The sequence below is a fragment of the Erpetoichthys calabaricus genome, chromosome 6 (assembly GCF_900747795.2).
Source record: "Erpetoichthys calabaricus chromosome 6, fErpCal1.3, whole genome shotgun sequence".
In the NCBI taxonomy this organism is placed as follows: Eukaryota; Metazoa; Chordata; class Cladistia; order Polypteriformes; family Polypteridae; genus Erpetoichthys; species Erpetoichthys calabaricus.
Window position 1 is genome coordinate 3175055 of NC_041399.2, and position 26500 is coordinate 3201554.

A 26500-nucleotide genomic window follows, 5' to 3' on the forward strand; every position below is an offset into this window, starting at 1 on the left:
GCCACAGAAAAAGGAAAAGGACCTAAATATACTGTACTGTACACTGTACTGTAGTAACAGAAAAAATGAGTGTAAAAAAAATCCTTACCTTTATTCCTTCTCACGTCTCAATTTTTTTTAAGTTTTTATGAGTGTTGTAAACTTGAAATGTCGTATGTCGAGATATTGTAACCCAAGTACCCCCTGTATAGCGAAACAGCTATAATTTTTCACAAATAATTAATTTAAGTATCAACTAGACAAGAAAATGGTATAGACGCACTGATGAGCATCATCATGTTTTTGGGTTTGGCGACAGATCTAACGGACTTGGTTTATTATCAGCTCATGCTTCCTTTTAAACACACATGGTTTCCGCAGCCCACTAACAGCCAACTTTCCCTTAAAGTGCCAGGCTGCCCTAATGCAGGGTGACAGGCATAATAAAAGTCCGAATGAGCGTAAGCCACCCTGATTTAGGGTCTTCAATGGAAATGTCATGAGGTGGAAGTACATCATAAACGAGAAGAGTTGCGTCAAAGATTTAAAACATTAAAATGTGTGCCTTCATTTACATATTAAAAGTGTCAACCTCCTGAATTGTGTCACTTGTCACCCTCTGTAGAGAGCTAGAAAAGGACCAGAAATCAAAAAGAGCATCATATTCATAATCATTGACCTTCAAGTAGTCTAAATAGTCGCTGTGTTACAACCAGTGGTCCACAGGGGCATTGTAGGCCAACCCTGGATGAACCCCCTATCTGCTGATCGAGTTCGATTCAAGGGTCTCACAGAGAGAGCAGAACCCCCTGCTCTGACTATCACGCTCAATTCACTAAGGAGGATGAGCATTGACAGTCACGCTGGTGATCCTGTGGGTCCAAGTCCACACAAGGGCACCCCCCAGACTTTGACAGTCACACAGCATTCACCAACACACTGGCATGTGAAAAAAACGGGTCACGACACAGCCAAGGTTAGGAAACTCCAGTCTAAAATGATACCCTGCATACTTCTGTTTGAAATGTGTGTAGGACCACCAGTAAAGATTTAAATGTCAAAAATATGATCATGTTATTGACCAGCAAGCTTAAAATCGTGTAAAACAACACACCACATGCCTCTATTATTCATTCCCATTTTTTTGAAGATCTGAAGAGGAGAAACTTTGACCCCTCATATCCCGCTAGGAGGTCATCCCCTGGGGTCAGCTGATGTGGCCCACAGAACTTCAGGTCTTTCTGATCATTTATGATGAAGACGTCTATTGGTTTATCGATTAGTCATAAGGGTGTAATGTCCTGTTCAACATATGGCCTGAAAATGAAGGGTTTTTAGGTCTTAGAGGCCCAACAGCACAAAGTTTGACATCTCACATATCCAGACATTGAGACGAGTTGAGCGGCATATCAAATGTTGGGTTTCTTGTACTGGTGAGTCAGGATATGCTGGACAAAACAAACTAAAAATGATTTCAAAGCGTTCAGAAGGAATTCTTATGAACACAATAGTGCACCGTCTGTCAGGTTAGGGTTGGGGTAGGGGATATTACCTTGCAGCTTGTGCAGGGGCACACGGACCAAAGATTGAAAATATGAAATACAAGGGGGCTCCGCCCCCTGCTTGCTTCGCTCGCCTACCCCCGGTGTTGGGTATCCTGAAATACATTGTTTATATATCCATCAGTCGAGCTCGTTCGTTTTGAACCCGTGCCTGCTTTGCTTCCGCAGTTTCAGACGCGCGTTTACTTCACTCCGCAGTGGTGCCACTCACAATATGGCATTGAAGCCTGCACCTTCCGTCCTTTATGGACCCGTGGGGCCTCCGTAGCCTCTTCCGTTTGAATCTGGGCTGCAGCGCAGAGTCCTCTTATTTGTGTGGCTGTGTCGGTATTTGTTAGCCATGGGCGTGTTGTTGCTTCATTACTCATTCACATCAGTTGAGCTCTTTTGTTTTTGGGCCGTGACTCCTTCGTACGCGGTGGATAAGACTTCGCGTGCGGTTTATGAGACGCGCGCTGTACGCGCCTGCACAGTACGTCTCATGGTCCCATCGCTGTGTCCCTGCATCCATGCCATCCGGTTTACCATTCTCGGTTAGTAATATGGATGCTAAAGTTCATTTGCTTGTCCAGGATTCCTAAGATCCTATTTCTCATTCAATCCTTCCGGAATATACATATTAAGCTGTTCAATCCTTTCCCTATCCTTTCTTATATGTGTTATTTAATTCGAGAATGTTTCATGAGCAAGTCCAAACATAACAGGGTTATGAGACACTAACTCATCAGCTGGGTCAGCAGCATTACAGGTGTAACACCGACCACCCAGGAAATTCCATATCCTTCATTATGATTAAAATTCCTTCATTCCTCACATTACGGATGATGATGCAGTTGTGACCCGCTGGGCTGGCTACTTTGAGCAGTTGTTCAAAGCTGATCCTCCAGCTAGGTCGTTGGATATCTCCTGGTCCACGGTTCTTGAGGCTGATCCTCCAATTAGCTGTGAACCCCCCAGTCTCACTGAGATGGCACAGGTGGTGAACCAGCTGATGGAAGGGAAGGCTGTAGGGATCTGTGGTATCCAGGGTGAACTTCTCTAGGCTGGTGGTCAGGCTGACCTCCTGGCATTACAAACAATCTTTGCTTCCATATGGGAGACTGGCATCATCCCAACTGACTGGAAAATGGGACTTGTCGTCTCCTTCTGGAAAGGGAAGGGTGATCACCTGGATTGCAGCAACAACAGGGGGATAACACTGCTCTCGATGCCGGGTAAGGTCCTTGCTAGGGTCATCCTCAATAGGATCCGTGATCACTTGCTCACCTGCCAGCGACCGGAACAGTCTGGTTTTACACCAAAGAAGTCTACCATTGACCGCATCCTGGCACTGAGGGTTCTCATGGAGCACAAATGAGAATATCAGCAGAGTTTCTTTGCAGCCTTTGTTGATTCTCGTATAGCGTTCAACTCAGTTGATCAAGCTGTGGCCCTGTGGGACTTCCTGAGACTTTGTGGGATCCCCTCGAGGTTGCTGGATATCATGGCCAGCCTGTCCACTGGTACTGTGAGTACCATGTAGAGTGGAGGCAGACCCTCTGTGTTTTTTCCCAGTTGATTCTGAGGTCCATCAGCAGTGTGTTCTGCTCCTACTCTGGTCAGTGCTGGGATTGACTGAGTGTTGGGCAAGGTCGTGGAGTCCAGCGGCTGGTGGGCTTCTGTTGGCGAAGAGAGATTCACTGATCTTGACATTACTGATGATGCCGTGATCTTCGCAAAGTCGATGGAGGCTCTGATCAGGGGTCTCAAGAGTCTGAGTGTCTGGGCTTGCGAGGGTCCTGATAAAAACTGACATCCAGGCCTTTAATGACCACTTGGGCACAGCCATCAGCAGTGTGTCTGTCTGTGGAGAGAGTGTCAACCTCGTCGAGAGGTTTACTTACCTCAGCAGTGACATTCATGTCTCTGGTGACTCTTCCTATGAAGTCAGTAGATGGATTGGGAGAGCATGGGTGGTCATGAGGTCGCTGGAAAGGGGTGTGTGGTGCTCGCGATATCTATGCAAAAGGACGAAGGTCCAAGTCTTTAGAGTCCTGGTGCTTCCTGTTTGCGAGACATGGACGCTATCAACTGACCTGAGATGAAGACTGGACTCCTGTGTCTCTTTGGGGAATCCTTGGGGGCCGCAGGTTTGACTTTGTGTTGCTCTTGGAGTCCTGAATGAGGCACATGACCTGCATTGTGAGGGAGCGTCAGTTACGGCACTATGGCCATGTGCCTTGATTACCCGAGGATAACCCTCATTTTTGAGGACCCGAGCAGCTGGACCAGGCCAAGGGGACACCCACGTAACACCTGGCTGTGGCAGATAGAGGGTCATTTCTGGAGGGTGGGACTGGACCGCATGTTTGCCTGGGGGGTTGCCAAACAGGATCCCAAGTTATTTCATTGTGTGGTGGTACCAGTGCATGCCCCCCAACCTGACCTGACCTGACATAACTTCCTCTTTCAGGACCTCATAAGCTCCCATCTCTGTCTTCTCGTGGTAGTCGTTACCTCTGCCTGCCTTTCCCTATTAGGCCTCCATCTACAGGCATCGTATAAAATGTAGAAGGCTTGATTTATTTGAATTATTTTGTGACCGGCCTTTTTAATTGTGTGCTGCTTTGTTAAACACCTTGTGATATTGCTTGCTTTGTGAGATGCAATATAAAATAAAGATGCGTTGATTCATATTCTACCAAATAAAAAGGCCTTCTGAATCACAATGCATTTCCACTCTCATCTCTGCTTTCTCTGTCTGCTCAGGATGTGGTGGGACCCTTCACACTGACAGTGGCACCTTCAAGTCTCCAGGACACCCCGGGCAGTTCCCCACAAATTCAGAGTGCATGTGGACCATCGTCGCACATGAAAGCAGCCACTTAGAAGTCGACTTTGACAGTAACTTTGAGATTCCTGACAGCAGCGGCCAGTGCCAGAGCAGCTTCATCAAGGTGGGTTATACGTGAAGAGAGGGGCGGCTGACGGACAATTTCGACTTCTATTCGCTTATTTGTTACAGGGCTTAGACTGGGCTGTGGACTGCAAAATAGTTTTTTTATTAAATGTGAAGGCAGAATTAAAAGAATAAAAGACAAGCAAGTTATTTTATTTAAGACAGATGTACCCCCCCCCCCCCCCAATTAGGATCATAAGCAGGCTGACGATGGCAGTCGAAGAAGGAAACAACGGAAAGTGAAAAACAGATGTGCAAGTGCAGCAGAATGCCTTAAAGGACATGCGGGCGCTGGTTTTGAATGTCAGATTTAAGCATAAAGTGGCACTTCAGCTCCAATTTGTTTAGAATTACCGTTTTAGTGAGTTGGAAAGAACAAAAGTACTCACAGATGGCGGCTTTGATCCAAGATGGAACCGGGGAAGCAACGCTCTGGGAAAAAAATAATACGAACTCTTAATGTGGGGTGTAACAAAAATCAAGGGGTTACACGAAGGATCAGTGAAGCACCACTTATCTATCTATCTATCTATCTATCTATCTATCTATCTATCTATCTATCTATCTATCTATCTATCTATCTATCTATCTATCTATCTATCTATCATTATATAGTGCCTTTATTATCTATCTATCTATCTATCTATCTATCTATCTATCTATCTATCTATCTATCTATCTATCTATCTATCTATCTATCTATCTATTATATAGTGCCTTTCATATCTATCTATCTATCTATCTATCTATCTATCTATCTATCTATCTATCTATCTATCTATCTATCTATCTATCTATCTATCTATCTATCTATTATATAGTGCCTTTCATATCTATCTATCTATCTATCTATCTATCTATCTATCTATCTATCTATCTATCTATCTATCTATCTATCTATCTATCTATCTATCTATCTATCTGATGGCTGGTTATCCACAGAGGTCTTCATGAACAGATTTACAGATGCCACACTCCAATATGCAGACCACTAGTTAGCCACACAAACAGGATGACCAGATTACAGTTTATGATAAAGGACTTCAAAGAGCCTGCAGAATTCTGGGAAAGGGTCTTGTGGACAGACGAGACAAAGATGAACCTCATCAGAGTGATGGCAAGAGCAAAGTGTGGAGACAACCAAGAACAGCCCAAGATCCAAAGCAGACCTCCTCATCTGTTAAACTTGGTGGTACTGGGGGTGTTATGGCTTGGGCATGTATGGCTGGCACACTTCTCTCCATTGATGATGGAACTGCTGACAGCAGTGGCACAGTGAATTCTGAGGTGTGATCTGCTCAAGTTCCTTAAATGTCTCCAAACTCGCTGGACGACGTCTTACAACAAGATGATGATCCAAACTAACTGCTGAGGCCACACAAAAAAATTGCAAATTCTTAAATGGCCAAGTCAGTCACCCGATTTCAATCCAACTGAGCAGGCCTTCTCTATGCTGCAGAGAAAACTTAAAAGGACAAGACCCCCGGAACAAGCAGGAGCTAAAGATGGCTGCATTAGAGGCTTGGCAGATCCTTTTTAATGGTGGATTGTGCTGCTCTTCACTACAAACGTTTCAGCAAGAGGTCTCCAGATGTGTGTTCTCATTCAAGAATCATGTGTGGCGCCATGAGACTGCACCCTGGCATAAACAGAACCCATCCTGTTGATAAATGGGCTGCTTCTCCATCTTGGAGAGCTTCCTGTTGTGCTTTGCTCTCCTAGTGATGAAGCTGTCAGGTGGGCACCTACTTGGATTCTGATCTCTTTTATTGGTTGCCCTGCCACTCTCACTCCTTCCTTGGTGTCCTCTATTTCCTTGTTCTTCAATATTTTGGAGTTACAATGAAAGTGGGCAGGCTTGTCTCACCTTGAATTGGATTTTGTCACCTGTGTGTCATGTGCTCCTGTCCTCCACTGTTTTCTATTGGTTGTATTGTTCTTTAATATCCCTTGTGTGTCTGTCCACTGGGTGGTGCTATAGTGCTCAGGTGTTTTCAGTGTTGATTCTCTCAAGTTGTCCAGTGAGGATCAGTTACCCAGTGGTCAGTCAGTAGAACAGCAACTATTCTTGTGCCCGCTGTGTGCCCCTCTGTGTCATACCAATGGAGACGTCACACTGTCCTGATTAATCACCAGCACACGTCTCAATCTCTCAACTGTTTTACTTGCTTTTTCTTCATAGGTGTGGGCTGGCAACAGAGAAGTAGATGAACACCTTTTGTCTGTGGGCTGTGGTGCCCACGCTCCGGAGCCAGTTGTCGCCCCGGCCAACGTGATAACTGCACGCTTCCAGACAGTAGGGACCCCAGGAATTGGATTCTCGGCTTCATTCTCAACACGTAGGCCTTGCTTTTGTAGTCTTGTGTCCATTTAGTTAGTTTTAACTTTTTAGTGACCCTTAGCTGACTTGTCCATCACTTTTAAAGTCTTCCAGGATCTTCTTCTGTGATGGGAACAAGGTGCATAATATGAGGGCCTAATAAATAAGGCCTGAAAATCAAACTTGTGGGGACATCCCTGAAATGCATTTTTATAATATTTTGTAAATTACTCGGTGCCCATGACAGAGTTTGCCAGAAAAATTGAAGCAGAGCGCAGAAAGCTGGCAACAGGCAGGACGGGTAGACAGCCTTGGGTGAGTGACGATCAGAGGAATGACTGGCAACTGTTTGGGTGGGGCAAGATGAGTGAGTGCCTCACAAGTGGGCGAGGGCTAAACAGGTGAGTGGCAGCTAGCTGGGCAGGGCTAGATGGGAGAGTGGCAGCTGACTGGGTGGGGCTAAATGAGTGAGTGCCTCACAGGTAAGGCGGGACTAGATGACTCCAGGTAACTGGCAGCTGCTTGAGTGGAGTGGAGTGGGGCTGAGCCAGATGACTAAGTGGCAACTGAATGAGTGGGGACGAGATAAGGGAGTGGCAGTTATCTGAGTGGCATGTGAAGAGTGAGTAACAGCTGGCTGGAGGACTAAATCAGTGAGTGGCATCAGCATGTCAATTAGGAGGTGGACCCCATCATTTCATTCTGGACAGTCAGAAAGAGAGGGTGAAGACTTGTATAGGAAATGAAAAAACTGAAGCCCGTCATTGGCATCAGGGCTTGCCTCAATGAAATGAAGAGAATGATGCCAACTGCAGATGCCATGGTACCAACTATATTCAGTTTGAGAATAGTGTGAGGCTAGTAGCTACATCTCATTCTCAGTTTCTAGTTGGCTGTTTTGTTTTTTTCTGGTGGCGTTTAAAAATATGAAAGTGAAGTCATTGGGCTTGTTAGGCTGTTATGGCACCGTGACGATGTTTGTTGTGAAGAACCTGCAGCTGAGCTTCCAAGAGATCTTAAATCCCAGCAGTCAGCAGGAGTTTGTGTGAGGGAAGGACTTCTCTAAATATTATATAGTGCCTTTCATATCTATCTATCTATCTATCTATCTATCTATCTATCTATCTATCTATCTATCTGTCTGTCTGTCTGTCTGTCTGTCTGTCTGTCTGTCTGTCTGTCTGTCTGTCTGTCTGTCTGTTATATAGTGCCTTTCACCTCTATCTGTCTAGATCAATTTCATTTTAAGGTTCTGTATTTTGGTCCATTCTTCTTTGTTAAGGGTCCAGAGAATCACAACATGCCTCACGCTGGTTGGACGTGTCTGTGCTTATCAACTGTAGAAAGCTGAAGTCAGCCATGGACGGTGACCATAAGAACCTAAGAGATATGACATACGAGAGGAGACCCTCCAGTCCACCTGTTGCTCTTTTCTTTAGCTGATAGCTCAGCTGTCCCAGTGTCTCCATCAGATCCTTCATAAAGGTTGTTAAGGTTTCTGCTTCAGCTCCATGTCTCGGTAGTTTATTTCAGATTCCTACAACTCTTCTTCCTGGTTTCAGTCCTCAGTACTCTTCCCCTAAACCTCCACCGCTGTCCTTGAGTTTGTGATTCATCCTTATCTTGAGGGAATTCTGCTGGATGTCCTTCATCGATGTCTTTGAGGATTTTGAAACCCTGCATGAGGTCCCCAAGTGGTCTCCTCTACTTGAGACTGAACAGGTTTAGTTCTTTGAGTCTGTCCCAATGTGACATGTCCTCAAGTCCCATGATGCACCTGGTTGCTCTCCTCTGCACCACTTCCAGTGCTGCTGTGTCTTTCTTGTGCACACAAAGCTCCAGAAGTGGTCACACCAGTGTGTCATACAGCATAATGTCCCTTGACTTATGTTCAGCTTTGCCTTTTTAATCATTTCTGCACATTGCTTACACGATGAAAGTGTTGCGTCAACATAAACCCCTAAATCGTTTTCCGAGGTCTGTTCCTGTGGCTCCCATCTCGTATTTGTAATTGATGTTCCTGTTGCCCACATGTAGCACTTTGCATTTTTCTCCGTTAAGCTCCATTTTCCGAGTGTTCGCCCAGGTCTGACGGTTGTTTCTGCAGCCTCTTCAGTGTCTGCCATTGCCCCAGTTTTAGTGTCATCTGTGAATTTGACAAGTTTACTAACTGCACAGATATAAATCAGAACAAGTAACGGACCCATCAGAGAGCCATGAGGGACCCTCCTCTTATCTGTAGTCGTTGTCTCCTGCTGGTTCACCAAATTGAGCTTCAGGTTTTTAGGTCTTTAATCAGGTGGAAATGTCAGTGAAGCAGGAGCTGTGAGATAAGAGACAGCGACGCTCATCCTGCTGGTCACATGACCCCTTTATTGTCATCTCTAGTCTCACTCCTCTTTATCCATACACTTTTATTGTATTTTATTTTTCCATGTTCAAATCTCATTGTTCTCGGTTTACAGGCTGCGGTGCAAACTTCACAAACCCCATTGGCCGCTTGGTGTCTCCCAATTATCCTCAAAACTACCCGGCCAGTATGGACTGCCTGTACCTCATTGATGCGGGCGAACAGAAGACCGTCATCCTGCAGTTCGAGACGTTCCAGATTGAACGTAAGTGTTGGGCCGCCAAGCCGCGCTGCTCACGTCAGGCCTTGCTGTCAGACGAGTGAGAGTTGAATGGTGTGACGTGGCATCAGGCCATAAGGGACCAGTGAAGCTCATGGAAGTCAGTATGATGGCAGGCACTGTGCCACTCACACATACTGAAGGAGTGTTTCACAAACTTGGGGTCGTGACTCGTTTTGGGTCACATGATGTCTGGCCTCGGGTCACACTGAGTCACGATTCACGACAGTACAGCCTGTGAAAAAGTCGCAAACGGCGGGTGGAATGACTTGAAATGGGACACCGTGGGCAACGGGAAAGAGTCACCAAACAGGATGATGACTGGGGGCAACATGACAAGGGGGATGGCACTCCACGGAGACAAAAAAAGGTAAACTTGGGTGACAAGAAGAAAAAATATTTAAGAATCGCTGTATTTAACTGTAGAAATAGACAAAAAAATGGAGGGCTGTGTGTGGGCTGTTTGCATGGCGGATAAAGGGGGCACGTTTGTCTCATGAAGTGTCTGCTATACGAAGAGGACTGAGAGCTGGCACACTTTCTGTGCGGGATCTGAATGTTCTCACTAAGGGTTGACACTTCAGAATACGCAGGGACGGTTTGGTGCTCACTGCCTGTGTTTTCATGATATTTCCCTCTACTTACCCTTTACCTGTTCTCTTCGAGAATAATTGTACTTCATCAGGTTCGTTACCGGGTTGGTCTACTATGGCACCTGAAGATTAGCACACACACAGACCCTAACCACAATGGGACCCTATGAGTGACAAACACACAGCTGGTTAACCTCTAGCATTTCAAACCACACACAGCCTGTCACTCTTCTAGCACTTCAAGAGGCTTACTTATTATCGGCACGAACAACACTCGATGTTTTAAATATAACACAGACCTAAATACAGTGTAGGGCCATTAAGCCGCGGGCCAGTAATCCGCGAGTTCGCTTAAGCCGCGCAAAAAGCTTGGATCCCAATTTTTTGACACTATGGACCTAAACACGGCCTCTCAAACACTCGAGACAGGTGTTGACAGCTGTCATTTTGGCATTTCGAATGTCCTTCATTGACATGCTATGCACTATCGTGGATTAAATATTTAAATGCTGGCTTATAACTTCAGAGAGGTACAGTATTTATAGAAGATTAGTCTTTTATTTATCAATAAACAATAAAATAACTTACAATGAAATTCAAATATTAATCTGTTTTATCCACGCTGAGTGTCAGCCTTATGGAGGCCGCCATTGTAACCGATTCACACCTTACAATTCTATAAAGTTAATCCGCGGTAAATCTGCAAAAAATCAACTTGTATTTAAAGTATTATTTTTAATTCGATAATCTGATAAAACTTGAAATTGTATAAATATGAGTCACAAACCCAACGTAAATCACTTCAGTTTCTGAATCTATAGCGAGCACATCATATTTGCTTTAAAAATTTTTGCGCCATGAGTAATAAACATAAACACACTTCATATGATGTTCAGCAAAAGTTGGATGTCATCGAAAGAATACGAAACGGCGAAACTCGCATTAAAGTAAGCAGAGAGTTAGGGGTACCTGAGTCAACACTACGCGGATGGATCAGAGATGAAAACAAATCAAGAACATTTCTTGATGAGCTTGATGACGGTGGTTTAAGACGCAAAAGATCCAGAATTAGACAAAGCAACTTTTAATGCATTTTGTGAGGCTAGAAACAATGGTATCCCTATTTCTGGTCCAGTCATCCAAGCGCAGGCAGAAGAATTATACAAGGAAAGTCACGGCCCCGATGCAGATCCTGAGTTTACAGTTTCAAGTGGCTGGTTGAAAAGGTGGAAGCAGCGACACAAGTAAAGATCAATGGCGAGATTAAGTCAGCAGCGACTCGCGGGTCAACACGTGAGAAAGGATTGTGATCTAAAAACATTTATTTTTTCATTATTTATTGTAATTTATGCATTATCAAAAAATATTTAAGCCGCGGACCACCTAAGCCGTGGTTAAGCAGTTTGGACCCCAATCACCGCGGCTTAATGACCCTACACTGTATTATTTCCGTCTCTAGGAATCTATTCAAACATACAAGGCTCAACATTCTTGGCTATCGACCATTTATCCACCCAGAATGCCTCACTTGACATCCCGTTCCCTACTATTGGGTGGAGATCACACCCTCAGCCTTAATAAACCTTGCAGCATGGAGTGTATTGCAAACTGCCGACTGCTCCAGGTGCTCTTAATAAAATGACCTTTTTACCTCAATCAATCCACATATGAAGACAAAGTAGCGTGATATTTATTAAATGAATAATAAACACCAAACAGAACAAGGAATAATTAAAAATAAGTCTGGATATATACAGTCTTTAGGAAAAAAGTCAAGATGTCAAAGATGAACATCCCGGGAGACTTTGTGATCTTAGCTCTCGCAGTTGTTCATGAGATGCTTTGCTGACGATCAGATGGAAACGGCCGCACGTTGCTGGCACCCTCTTCTGACTTCGCTGTTTCCTCTTCTTCGTCTGATGTCGCTCTTCAGATGAGGTATATCTTATATATACCGTATATACTCATGGGTAAGTTCTCCCGTGGATAAGTCAGGACTTGATTTTACAGTATCATTTCTGGTATTTTATAATGTCGGTCATATAACTCGAATGCAAAGAACTCATGCTACTGGTACAAGGGATTATGATATGCTAACACCCACCTGAAAGAGGAACCACTGAGCACATGGCCTTTTTTTTCTATGTGCTGTATCGCCGTGTACTCCTAACCTCTCTCTCACTCTCACTCACACTCTCTCTATTGTGCCTACGTGACCACACAGTAATAACCGAACTATTCCAAATCGACGTTTGCACTGATTTGTGTTTTTTTGTATCTCACACCCTCGTACACCTTTATCGTAAGAGCATCTGTTATCTACAATGGAGCGTTCTATCTGAAGAAAATATGAAGCTGGTTTTAAATTAAAAGTCGTTGAAGCAGCGAAAGAAATTGGTAACTGCATTGCTGCAACAAAATTCAATGCGTCTGAGAAACGGGTGCGAGAGTGAAGGAGGCAAAATTAAGTGTCACATTTTTAAATGGGCATACTTCGGGGTCTGATTTTATGATCGATTGTTTGGGTTTAAAAAACACGACTTATATGTGAGTATATACAATTAACGTCTATGCGTGGAGGTGTGTGTCTGTCTGTTTGTCCGGCCCGGAAGTGCAGGGCTACCGCATCAAACTCGAAGAAAGCGACTCTGTCACCAAAGTGAAACTGCCAAGAAAAGAGAAACTCGCTTAGCCGCTGATACACAAGCGAGGGGAACACATCGGCAAAACAAAACTTCAGAAGAGAGAGAAACTCACTTGGCTGCTGATGCGATTGATCGATTGAAGTGCCACAATCGAGGGTTTCTAGGAGCCTTTACAGCACAGGCTTACACAGCTAGTTTATTTTAAAATTCTCCACGGGGGTTTCGCAACACGTGATTGTTAGATATTCCGATTAGCTGGCTGTCAATATGGTGGATGATTTCACTCAGACTCCATCCATCCATCCATCCATTTTCCAACCCGCTGAATCCGAACACAGGGTCATGGGGGTCTGCTGGAGCCAATCCCAGCCAACATAGGGCACAAGGCAGGAACCAATCCCGGGCAGGGTGCCAACCCACCGCAGTCACTCAGACTCTTTAATCTATTTGAATACGTCTGTTTTCCCAAGCAATAAAGTTTTTGCTGTTTTAACGCCGTAAACTAATGTAGTCCTGATGCCCACCTTCATAGGTGATAAAGTCATCACCACAGCCTGAGGCGTCTCCTGAATTCCTGCTCAGTTGAAGCAGATGGTACTGTGATTGATTACTGGGACAAATCAGGAAAACAGAATGTTAAACGGCCTGTGCAAGCGTCCTGGATTTAAGTTCATCTTGTTTTTGTCTTAAGCCAGAGTTTCTCAACCTTTAAGTATTTGCGACCCGAGTTTTCATAAGAATTTTAATCACTCCCCCCCCTAATGTTTTTTTGAAAGGAGCCCACTAATACCAATTTGTACTTTTTAAATTAATGATATATCATAGATACATATTTTATTATACCTACTTAACTTTTATCGACATTTATCTAACTCCATATTTATTTTTCTAGCATCAGAATGTAGTTTAAGTTCATTTGTTTTGGTTATAATAGATGTATTTTTCATATTTTCAATTCTTGTTTTCTTTTTTTCACATCTTCGCACCCCCCTTTTTGTTACTTCGCGCCACCCTAGGGGGGCCCGCCCCACAGGTTGAGAACCACTGTCTTAAGCAAAATATAATAAAAGTACAGAGCAAAAATGGACAGATTTTGCACACCACAACACTGCCATATAACAAGATCTTCACCATGACGTGGGGCATCCAGCGGGGCATCTGATCTGAACTCACTAGTGAATTGTTGGCTCCATCACCAAACTTCTATTTACAATGAAGTAAAACAGTCTGCTCTACCCGTTGTCCTGTAGACCCTCTGTGTTCCTACACCAGTTCAGCCTGTTATTGATGTGGACCCCCAAATATATTTGTAGCAATGCGTCACCTCCACATGCACCCCCTGAATGGTCACCGCTCCCAGAGTCTCTTTGGTGCAGCAATTCATTGATTTTGCTTTTAAATCTCAAAGTCATCCCCCTGACTCCTCTCCTTTGTCTCATCCCCCCTTTGTTAGTAAACACCATTAAGTGCAGAATCACCTTAGAAGTTCTGCAAGTGACATCTGCTGCTCTTGTACTTCTAGTCCGAGGTGGTCAGAAGTGAACAGAGAAGGAGACGGGCCTGAACCTCGTGGTGCTCCAGTGTTGCTCACACAATCCTTGAGCCTCATGGTTGGTGGTCTGTCCGACAGATAGTCCATCCCTCAGGACCCTACAGGCTCATCCACTTGCATATCTCTGAGCAGACCCCTTAACTGGGAATGATTGGATGGTTTTGGAGGCACTGGAGACATCCAAAGACACAGAATCCTTACAGTGTGGCCAGCTTTACTTAGCCTCGTGGAGAAGGTAGATAACTGCGTCTTCCACTCCAGTCTTTGTCTAATGGATCAACCACAGGGGGTCCAGGTGGTCTTTCATAAGAGGACTAATAGAGTCCAGGACCAGCCACTCATACTGGACATGAGGGCCACTGGTCTGTAGTCATTCTTATATGCTCAATGTGTCTCATTGATGGTTTTTAAATTGGATTTCATTTCATTTCAGATGAAGTGTTACTATTTTATTTTCTTGTCCCAGTGCCCATCAAATTCGAGCCTAAACCACCAACCATCATTATGGTCAAACTGGTCCCCCCAGAGATGCTCATCATCACAGTTTAAAGAATAGAAAATGTGTTCATTTGCTCATTCACTTCCCTTTGTACTCTCACTTAATTGAATACAGAATGATGGTGGAGCTGAAGTCAACACAGAAGCCCACTTTGTCCATCAGAGAGCCCACTCACTCACTCACTCACTCACGCTGCTAAAGGGCAGTTCAGCTCCGCCTCTCCATCACGTGACTGTTGTCAGGGTTACAGTTGCTTAGCAGCAGCACCAGATGGACTTGGAAGGACAGACCAGGGGCCAGTAGGGGGTCAGGTCTTCTAGGTGAGAACATCTTGCTGGCATTTCTTGGCTGTTGTGGTCTGCTGGACGGTAAGTCCATCATCAGGTCACCGCCGGCTCACCCACCTGCATGTCTCTGAGCTGAGCCCATAGCTGAGTAGCTGTTAGGTTTTTTATTATCTATAAATTACAACTTCTAAGCTCTTCACTTGTGACGATGTGGTTTGCTCCTTTTGTCCTGGTCACATTTGGTCCCAAACCATCCCCCAGACTGGTCTTTACTTGATTACGTTGGCCACTTTTGTAAGTCACTTTGGATGGAAGCATCTGCAAAGCCAATAAATGTCAATGTAACTGAGATGGTAAGATGGCATTGAAACCACTGGAGAAACCAAAACACCTCATCCTCACGGTGCTGCCAGCTTTACTCAGCCTTGTAGTCCAGACAGCTGATTGACGGATTTATCAATTGATTGATTGACTGACGGGAGTCTTCAAGCTGGCCCTGTGTGGGTGAGTGTGCCATGTGATAGTTGGTTCCTGCCTTGAGCTCCATGTTGCTGCAGAATTGTAAAACTTGAATTTGGAAAAGCGAACAAATCCTTTTTTAGGGCTGCAGCCCCCCATCGTCACATCTTTGCCAGTCCACAGTCTCCATATTAACGGCCTCTTTTCTGGTTTTTCCCCACAGAACACTCCACCTGCAACTATGATGGCCTGAAGATCTACAGGGGCACTGTGGTCACAGGCTTTCCGATGGTGACTCTGTGCGGGACGCAGATTCCTGGACCGGTGACCACGCATGGTCCCATGCTACTTAACTTCTACTCGGACTCCATGGTGTCAGACAAAGGCTTCCTGGCAAAATACCAAGTGATTCGTGAGTTTCACTCTTATGTGGCATTTGGGCAGACAGGGTGGGCCCGTCAGCACCAGCTGTGGCTTGTGATCACTCAGCCCATCTTTATTTTATGTTGTGCCATTTGCATGATGGGTGGATGGTTGGATGCGTCTCTTTTTTTGCATGCTTAACTTTTGGTTAAGGTACGCAGTTATTGAACGTTTGGCCACAGTGGGTGAGATTCATAAAGAGACAGGATGGCCCACTGATCTCCTGTCATGGCTACTACTGTATACTTGTGAGTTTTCTTCCCAGTCTCTCTTTTTCTGCCATTAAACTCAGGTCCCAACTGTCAAATATGGGTCCACAGGGACACCAATGTCAAGTTAGACCCTTCAGTTTCAGTGTGTGAGCAGAAAAAGACACCGTCCACTCAGTTCCACACACAATCTTCATCTTGTAAGGACCCAGCAGGCCGCTCTCTGCTCCTGCAGTGCCATGAATGGAAGATTCCGACGTGGTAGTATGTGCAACGAGATGACAGATGAACGGGCTGAGTCAGAGGCCTCCCGGGGGTCCACATGGCCATGTCTGAGGGGCAGAAAGCCCACAAGTTTCTTTTTTTAGCTCCTCTTTGTTGAAGTGCCAGAGTTTAATTGGATCCAGAGGCCCAACTGACTGCTAAGACGTCTGACAGAAGTAACAACTGGTGGGGCTCTGTGGGTGAAATCAAGCGCCACAGCGGCCCCCTGTGGTTTCATTTTTATGAAGCCATCAGAGCAGCAGTTCAAAAGTAGCTTAGGTGAGGCCGGGAAAGCGAAAATCTGAAGGTAAAAAAGTCAACATGAGGGCTGAGCAGGGCACCATCTGAAAAGTGTGCGTCCAGAGGAGGGTCCCATAACTGAGCCTGCCATTGTAATGAGCTTGGTGATTCGGTGAGCCTCTCTTAAGGTGACGTCACCAGCCCAGCACACCACCCTGGCTACCACAGAGGTGCAGAAGATGTGAAGGATGTCACTTCCCACATTAAAGGGCCGCAGTCTCCTAAAGAAGAGTCTGCTCTGCGCTTTCTTCTCTACTTCCTCTGTCATACAAGACCAGTCCAACCTGTCATTGATGTGGACCCCCAAGTGCTTATCGGGGTGGACCACCTCTACATCCACTACGTCACCAAACATGCAGGCTCTTTGGTGCTGTGAAAGTCAATAAGCACTTCCTTGGTTTTGCTGATGTTAAGCTGCAGACAGTTGTCCTGTAGATCCTTTGTGTTCCTACACCAGTTCTGCCTGTTCTTGAGGTGGACCCCCAAGTATTTGTAGCAATGCACATCCACCCCTTGAATGGTCACCGGGCTCAGAGCCTCGCTGGTGCGGCAATTCATAGATTTTGCTATTAAGTGTCAGACAAATCTTAAAGTTCTCCCCCTGACTTCTCTCCTTGGTCTCCTCCCCCTCATCAGTACCCCCCATAAGTGCAGAGTCCTCTGAGAATTCCTACAACTGACCTGACCTGCTGTTCTATTTCTAGTTCGAGGCGTAAGGAGTGAAGAACAAAGCAGACAGGTCTGTTCCTTTTGGGGCTCCAATGTTGCCCACACAGTCCTCGAGTCTCACAATCGGCGGTCTGCCCCACAGATAGTCCATCGTCAGGACCCCACAGGCTCATCCACCTGCATATCTCTGACTTTGGCCCTTAACAGGGATGGCTGGAAGGCACTGGAGAAATCTAAAAACACATTCCTCACATTGCGGCCAGCTTTGTCCATCCTTGTGGAGCAGACAGATAATTAATAATAATAATAATAATAATAATAATAATAATAATAATTGCATCCTCTGCTCCAGTCTTTGGCCAATAGGCTGCAACTGCAGTGGGTCCAGGTGGTCCACTACAAGAGGACTCATACAGTCCAGGAGCAGCTCCTCGAAAATCTTCATGATGTGAGATGTGAGTGCCACTAGTCTATAGTCATGAGGTATAGATAGATAGATAGATATGAAAGGCACTATATGATAGATAGATAGATAGATAGATAGATAGATAGATAGATAGATAGATAGATAGATAGATAGATAGATAGATAGATAGATAGATAGATATGAAAGGCACTATATGATAGATAGATAGATAGATAGATAGATAGATAGATAGATAGATAGATAGATAGATAGATAGATAGATAGATAGATAGATAGATAGATAGATAGATAGATAGATAGATAGATAGATAGATAGATATGAAAGGCACTATATGATAGATAGATAGATAGATAGATAGATAGATAGATAGATAGATAGATAGATAGATAGATAGATAGATAGATAGATAGATAGATAGATAGATAGATAGATAGATAGATAGATAGATAGATAGATACTTTATTAATTTCCATACTCCAGCAGCAGCATACTGATAATAACAATATTAAATTAAAGATTGATAACAGTGCAGGTATACAGACAGACAATAACTTTGTATAATGTTAACGTTTACCCCCCCAAGTGGAATTGAAGAGTCACATAGTGTGATGGAGGAGCGATCTCCTCAGTCTGTCAGTGGAGCAGGACGGTGACAGCAGTCTGTCGCTGAAGCTGCTCCTCTGTCTAGAGATGATCCTGTTCAGTGGATGCAGTGGATTCTCCATGATTGACAGGAGTCTGCTCAGCGCCCGTCGCTCTGCCACAGATGTCAAACTGTCCAGCTCTGTGCCTACAATAGAGCCTGCCTTCCTCACCAGTTTGTCCAGGCGTGAGGCGTCTTTCCTCTTAATGCTGCCTCCCCAGCACACCACCGCGTAGAAGAGGGCGCTCGCCACAACCATCTGATAGAACATCTGCAGTATCTTATTGCAGAAGTTGAAGGACGCCAGCCTTCTAAGGAAGTATAGTCGGCTCTGTCCTCTCTTGCACAGTGCATCAGTATTGACAGTCCAGTCCAGTTTATCATCCAGCTGCACTTCCAGGTATTTATAGGTCTGCACCCTCTGCACACAGTCACCTCTGATGATCATGGGGTCCATGAGGGGCCTGGTCCTCCTAAAATCCACCACCAGCTCCTTGGTTTTGCTGGTGTTCAGGTGTAGGTGGTTTGAGTCGCACCATTTAACAAAGTCCTTGATTAGGTCCCTATACTCCTCCTCCTGCCCACTCTTGATTCAGCCCACGATAGCAGTGTTGTCAGCGAACTTTTGCACGTGGCAGGACTCCGAGTTGTATTGGAAGTCTGATGTATATAGGCTGAACAGGACCGGAGAAAGTACAGTCCCCTGCGGTGCTCCTGTGTTGCTGACCACAAAGACACACATACTGAGGTCTGTCTGTAAGATAGTCCACGATCCATTCCACCAGGTATGAATCTACTCCCATCTCTGTCAGCTTGACCCTAAGGAGCAGAGGTTGGATGGTGTTGAAGGCTCTAGAGAAGTCCAGAGGTGCCCACCTTACAATGCAGGATGGTTTCCATAGCAGTGGCACTTTCTGGAGCCTCGGTGACAGACTGGACAGGTGACAGAGGACACCACACGGGCCTTAAGAACTTGAGGACGGACTCCATCTGGTTTCTTTAGCTTTTCGTGTGTGTTGCTTCCTCAGTCGTCTCCTTCCTTGGTCTTCAGGTCTGGACAGTGCACACTGATGGTCAGATGTGGACTACTCACTGGCCATTCCAGCTGATGTGGTGGGAGTTGCTGATGTTGTAGGGATGGAGTGGTGAGACTGGTCATTAGAAGGTGACAAAATGTAGATGGGATGCCTGTCCACTCACTCACATGGGGTCATTTTAAAAATGCCAGCTCAAACTGCCATGATCTGGAGAGGTTCTTCCAGGCATAATATGGTGAGGCCTTCAAAAAGAAGTTAGGAAGCAGGCCAGAAAGCTACAGTACCAGGCCTGCCCAGCACAGGCAGCCTTAACTTCAGTCAAACCAAGAAGCAAACTGCTGGCTTCATCTGCAGCAGGCTCCAGTAATGGGAAGATGGCAAACCAGCTCAGTAAAGACCAAAAAATGTCACAGCAGCCCTCCAAGTGGAAGGGTGACAGCAAACCTTTGGCTTGTCATTAAAGGGCACACAGAGAATCTTTATGGAAAAAAATGTACTTTTCATAAATACTCTTGAAAAGCAAGAACTCCAAAGAGCACCAAAGGCACAGATGGACTGGCCTAGAAGAAGCAGTCCAGTAGTCAATGATGTCCCAAAACACAATCTGAAAGAATGGTCAAGAAACAGAGTGAAGAAGGCAGCAGTCCCCTAAATCAAAATTAGTAAAAGTAAAATACGACACGACACCCAACATTACCGACGTACCCCATTGAACTGCCCACCTGTACCCCCTTTATAGGGCTGGGGGTGGTGCCTAGAAGGGGAGGGACCATTGTCCCCGCCTCTTGGGGAACCACCCACAAAAGATGACAACTGAACAGATAGAAACATAATTTACACAAAAGTGAACTAAGTGACTATTATTTAAAAAGCACTTTAATTTAAACAGAGGAGACATCAAAGAAAAGCATAAAGGGAGAAGAACACCATCATGAACTGGTAGACACTTAACACTTGGAAATGGAGAGAAAACCACAGTCCCCCCAGAAGACACCCTACCCGGTCATCAGGGGGAACATGCAAAGTGAAGACAGTAAATGAGCTGCTGTCCCACCAAACATTTAGGGGGTCTCCCCACGAGGCCCCACCTTTGAAGTCCAAGGACGCTGGTTCAGTGCCCACCTGGACTGACTGTCAGACCCCGAGTTAGTCACTAAACCAGAACGGTGTCATCTGTGAAGCTAGGGGGCGTCATTGAGCCCCAAACACAAATGCACTAAACGGTCCCGGGTTCAAATCAAAGGGTTTTTTTTTTTTATTACACGAATGCCTTGTATACCAATAAACAGGTCCTCCTCCTCCTCCTCCTCCTCCTCCTCCTCCAAGTCGAGTGTTGCTTTCCTTCTTCTCTGCTCCGACTCATCGAGTTATGGAAGTGGACTCCTTTTATTGTGGGCCCGGTAGCAGTTCCGGTGACGTGATGTGGAAGCTCTTCTGGGTCATAAGAAAGCCAAGGAGCTCCTGCCCCCCAGCAGCACCTTCTGTCATCCGCCAGAGACCCCTACATGGCTGCGTCTCTGGACTCCAACTCCCATGCCACCCTGAGGGTGTCCATACTGGGACTCTATATGAGGGACAGTGCCACCTATTATCATGGGGGGATGAACTGTTCCCTGCTGGCCTCTCTTTCCAGTTCCTAATGGGAATCATGAGGCACCCCCATTTTAGTCCATCTTTCCATTATAGCTTCCTGTCCTGGGCGGGATACCCGACCGTCCTCTGGGGCATCTACAGCTCACGTTTTTAATCTAAGGGAGCCGCAAGTGACAGTAATGACCCTATAAATCAAAAAGTGTCACAGCTGTGAAGTGCCTTGTGGTGGTCTCACAGATAGTGGAGGCCCCTAGTGGTTAACAGGTCGAACCATCCAGCATTGAGATGATGCCATCCCAGTCTACTTCCCACATAGCCCTGAATGACCCTCATCCTTTGCCAGGCCTCCCCTCACATGTCCCATATTTTTGTGTTTTCTCAGCCTGTGGCGGCACATTCAACCAGTCGTCCGGCACCATCAGCAGTCCAACGCACTCCATCTCCAACTACCATAGTGACATGAACTGCACCTACCACCTGGTGGTGGCCTACGGCAGGGTCATTGAGCTCAAGTAAGTCGCACCGTCGTAACCTGCAGCGGGGTCTCCATGTAATAATGGCTAAGGGAGTGGGTGGAACTCCATTGTGATGTTTGAATTTCTTACTATTAATTCATGTGGCACTGTGGTGGGTTGGCACCCTGCCCGGGATTGGTTCCTGCCTTGTGCCCTGTGTTGGCTGGGATTGGCTCCAGCAGACCCTCGTGACCCTGTGTTCGGATTCAGCGTGTTGGATAATGCATGGATGGATGGATAATTCATGTGGCATTTTTCTGTGGTGGCATAATAATTGGGATAATATATTTTAAACAATTATTCAAGAGAGACCACCTGGTTAAGAATTGTTACAGAAAAAATGTGTGATGAGGATTTTCAGGTTCTGAAGCCTGAAGTTTGGAGGTGAGGCGAGAGCGGTGGCATAGTGGGACAGCAAGGACCCCAGAAATGTCTAACAGATAGCGTGGCAAGGAAGTCAGAGAGTAAGTGCCAGCGGGTCAGGGCGCCAAGCCGAAAGCCCCAGCACACAGTTGGAAAATACAATAAAAAGGAGGGACCACCGGCCCTTCAAGAGGTGAATGCTGGTGATGGGTGACTCGCAGGTACAAACAAATGGATTCAGTGGAGCTCAACGGGGTGCTAAAGTTCGATGCGTGTCCTGTGTGTGTCGTCAGAGTCCTACATTTCACAAAAAGACACCGGAGACGAGCTTGCTGTTCTGCGTGTACTCGATGACTGGGTGATGTGGCACCATTGAGCAAGTGGGGTCTCTAAAGGAGAAGGTCACATCACCACAAACATGGGTCTGCTGTGTTGGCTCGTTGGCACTCTTTTTATGAGAAGGACCTCATATAATAATATAATAACTACTAGGCTGACTATACTACTGTATACTCAACTATATTACAACCCGAAACTCATAATCCAAAAGTTACAGTAATAAACTCTTTTACCAGAAAACAAAACCCACTTAAAAACTTCTCGGGTTTTGTCCAAATCTTGGCTGACCTGAACATCCATGGCAGCACAACGGTGACGTCACATACTGTGCGCATCTGACAACACAGTAGCAACGGCGCCATGAAATGCTGGTGATCACAAAAAAATAAAATAGCGTCAAAAAAAGATGAAAATAATTCAAAACGATATGAATGTGACATAATAACAAAAAAACATTGCCTCTTAAATATGATTCAGAAATCCTGCAATTCAGCAGAAACCATAAAAACAACGAAAAAAAATCAGAAATTCTCCACCAGAAATGAGTACAAATTTAAAAAAAACAGCAAACATTTACAACCAAAAATCAAACCAGCAACCAAAAAAACACAAAGCAAAACTCACAGTCGGGAGTCGTTAGTGAAACGTCTTTATCCCGTAACTCCAAACCTCCCAGTAAAACGTCGGTTGTATCCGTAACCTCGGCTGTGAAGTTTAACCTCCAAATTGGAGGACAACCAAGGATTTGTGCCACTCTGCCACTGTTTTGTCAGTTAATCAATAAATTCAATGACTTCATTAGCTTTTTCATTTTTTTGTATTCTTTTTTATAAATTGTGACTTATGGTTAAATTCTTTGAAGAAATTCCCAGTTTCCCCAGTGGCCTTTTGCCTAACCCTGTTTTTCCTTCATACCCAGCTGTAAGGAGTGAATTCTGTCTGGTACAGACTAGGTGAAGATGTGCCAAGCCTGGCTCAGAGTGCCTTTTTTTTTCAGCCTCTTGGGTGCCATGTGGGCACTGCAGTGCCATTTGCTGGCTCTCCTTCTGCCCCCTCTAACGCAGTGCCCTGCACTCTTTCTCTCTCTCTCATGTCTGTTTCTCTTGCAGGTTTAATTCGTTTGACCTGGAGGTCTCCTCCAACTGTGCCCTTGATTACGTGGCTGTCTATGATGGAGTGGACACCTTTGCCCCCTTGCTTGGTAAATTCTGTGGCCGGGTCACCCCACCAGTCATAAAAAGCTCCTCGAATAACCTCTTCTTAGTGTTCAAGACAGACACCTCCATCACGGCGGGCGGCTGGAGGGCCACCTTCCGTGAGACTTTAGGTAAGTGACCTGACCTCCTGTATCTTTTGTTCTGATTTTTGTCGTTGCTGTCTGTTGAATTTGCTGAATTCCCAGCTCCTGGTCCCTGAAGCCATTCAACAGAAGGTCAGCACTGCAGGATGGCATTGTGACCTCGGCTTGACTCTTTCATTTCCCAGTTCATCTTCTCTTTCTCATCCTAACTGTTCTTCATCACACTGAGCGTGTATGACTTATTTCAACTGTCAGTAATGACTTTTGTAAAATATGAAAGCACATGTGCTCATAAAGTAACTTTGGATTGTGTTCACAAAAGAAAACAGCACAATCTAAAATTCCAGTGTGTTTGCTTATTAAGGGAAGAAGAATGATTCTTCACTAAAAACAGACAAAAATCAGAGAACAGCGCTGATGGCTGCTTGGTGTTAATAGGGAGGCAGTGACCCCTAGTGGTCACAAGTTCATAGGTCAAGCCAGCAGCTGTACCACATGCACTTCAGGACAAATCATCCACCTGAAGTTAAGCGTGATCAGACCCGGCCAGTACTTGGATGGGCTGGGGTTGCTGCTGGATGAGATGTTGGTGAGGCCAGTAGGGGGCGCTTACCCGGAGGTCTGTGCGTGGATCCCAATGCCCCAGTGCAGTGATGGGGGACACTGATGTGAAAGTGGTGCTGTCCTTCAGATGAGACATAAAACTGAGGTGCCTGACTCTCTGTCATCATGGGCATCCGTCCTAAAGAGTAAGGCATATCCTGATGTCCTGGCTAAATTGCCCACCATGGCCTGGTCATGCTGGTGCCCTAGCCATCCCCTAACTACATCTCTCATCCCTTCACCACATCCATATTACTAACCGAGAATGGTAAAACGGATATGGACGCAGGGACCTGCCTACCCGTGGACGCAAAAGACGTACTGCGCAGACGCCAGCGCCATGCCCCCCCTTATGAGGACGCTAAAGAAAAAAGGAGTCAGACGTAAGCGCAAACCCATGGCACACAAAAAAGAGAATTCAGACCCACGACCGCCACTCAAAGCTCTCCTCCACTAACAGAAATAAAAAATCAGTCCACGCGCCCCTATATGCCGCAAGCAGGATAAAGCGAGGTCAGAAATAAAACACAAAGTAGGAAACAAAGTAAAACTTCATAAAGGGATTAAAGAATCAAAAAGCACACACCCCCCCACACACCCCCCCCCCCCCCGAGTAAAACGGGAGAGACTACCCACGGGATTAAAGAACGGGGACAAACACATGGAGAGCGGGTTACAGATGATGAAACCTGGAATGCAACAGCTACAACAAAACCTGGCCACTACACACATGCACACCGACATACACAATAGAAAGGCAGACCATCGACAGTTTAACGTCCACACCACACTGTGGATACGGACCCTGAAGGTTCAGGCGCCTACATCGGGCGTCACAAAGCCCAGTAAATTACAAAATGCAAATGCTCCTACACAGCATGGTAAGAACCGACATAATACGGAATGCGCAGGCTTTGCTGCCATATTGTGAGTGGCACTACTGCGTAGATCTAATGAACGTGAACTCCTACAACGCACGTCTCAAACTGCATAAGCAAAGCAGACACGGGTTCAACACGACACACCTCGAGTTACCGAAATACAAACACGCGCTTGCCTGGATATAATTAATTAACAGTGGAGAGCCCCGGAGTGACACGGGCAGGCTCTCCGTATTAAACGTTCGTCATCCTCACACGTGGCTACCCAGCGGGCACGGGTTCAAAACGCCGGGGGTAGGCGAGCGAAGCGAGCAGGGGGCGGAGCCCCCTTGTAATAACTAACGTGTAGTGAATGTACCGGCACAAAATGGCTGCCATCACATCATCTAGGTGGGTGCTACACATTGGTGGTGGTTGAGGTGGATCCTAACTCCTTATGTAATTGATAATAGTTAACCCTTAAACTGCCACATACTTGGGGGTTAATGCCCCCCCCGCACACTAAATACTCTTTTGCTGCACTTTTTAAGTAAATGTCATAATTCACAAAGAAAAAGTGAAATTTTAATGGAACACAATGCAAAGAGCATCACAATTACTGCAACACTGATCATTTTACACACCGCCAATGAACTGGAAAAACTATAAAAAAAGCTACTGGAACAATCTACAGTATTATTATACAGTACAGTATGTACAAGATGCAGCTGACGAAATGAAATTGATGAAATTCAGTAAATCACAGAGCCAACTGCGCTTGAACTGTGTCTGCACACAAACACACAGAGGCCAACGCTGATGCTGGCAGGCCAGTCTAGTGCAGCGGCTGAATCCCAGGGACAGTGAGGCTGGCAGTGCTGCAGGGGGCGCCAGTGGGCACGAGCTGGACGCTCAACAAATGGACAGCACGGACTGATCAGCTCCGGCGTGCTGACAAATTGCATTGGGAACCGACTAGAGCCAGTTCTGATGGTTTAAGGGTTAAGAATTATTATTATTATTATTAGTGCTCAGCCATGTATTTGAACTATTTCTGTATTTAGAGTTTTTATACGTCATGGAGACAGACATATTGTAATGCTCTGACTGTCCAGATGGGCCCCCATTTTAAGGCCTGCGATTAGGAGATCATGACAACCCTGAGCCACTACATCATCCTAAATTTCACTTCATTATACAGTGTGTTGTATTCAAGATATCTCATTGAAAATTGAACATTCCCAAACAATTTCCTTGAAGAATACGTGTGCCAAACTTCAACAAGATTGGTGCACAGACAGCTGAGTTATTTCGTGAGGACCGACAGACACAAAGACATGGCGACAACAGTAGGTGCTTTTTGCATTTAATGTGGACGCACCTAAAGCAGATGTCACATTGCGTGATTTCAGGTCATGGGGTATGTCAGACTTTGTGACTGTGGTTGCTGATCTTGTCGCTGAATTATGTCAGTTTACAATCGAAAATCG

The 26500-nt window shown here is 45.5% G+C and overlaps 1 protein-coding gene across 1 annotated transcript in view; it reads left to right on the forward strand.

Moving 5' to 3' along the window:
• The window catches only part of cubn (cubilin (intrinsic factor-cobalamin receptor)), a 291472-nt gene that overhangs the window by 238111 nt on the left and 26861 nt on the right, over positions 1-26500 (forward strand). The window contains exons 54-59 of the mRNA XM_051929225.1: positions 4290-4477; positions 6662-6818; positions 9265-9414; positions 15688-15876; positions 21413-21542; positions 23357-23574. Coding sequence (XP_051785185.1) covers positions 4290-4477; positions 6662-6818; positions 9265-9414; positions 15688-15876; positions 21413-21542; positions 23357-23574 — 1032 coding nt within the window. The remainder of the gene's footprint in view (positions 1-4289; positions 4478-6661; positions 6819-9264; positions 9415-15687; positions 15877-21412; positions 21543-23356; positions 23575-26500) is intronic.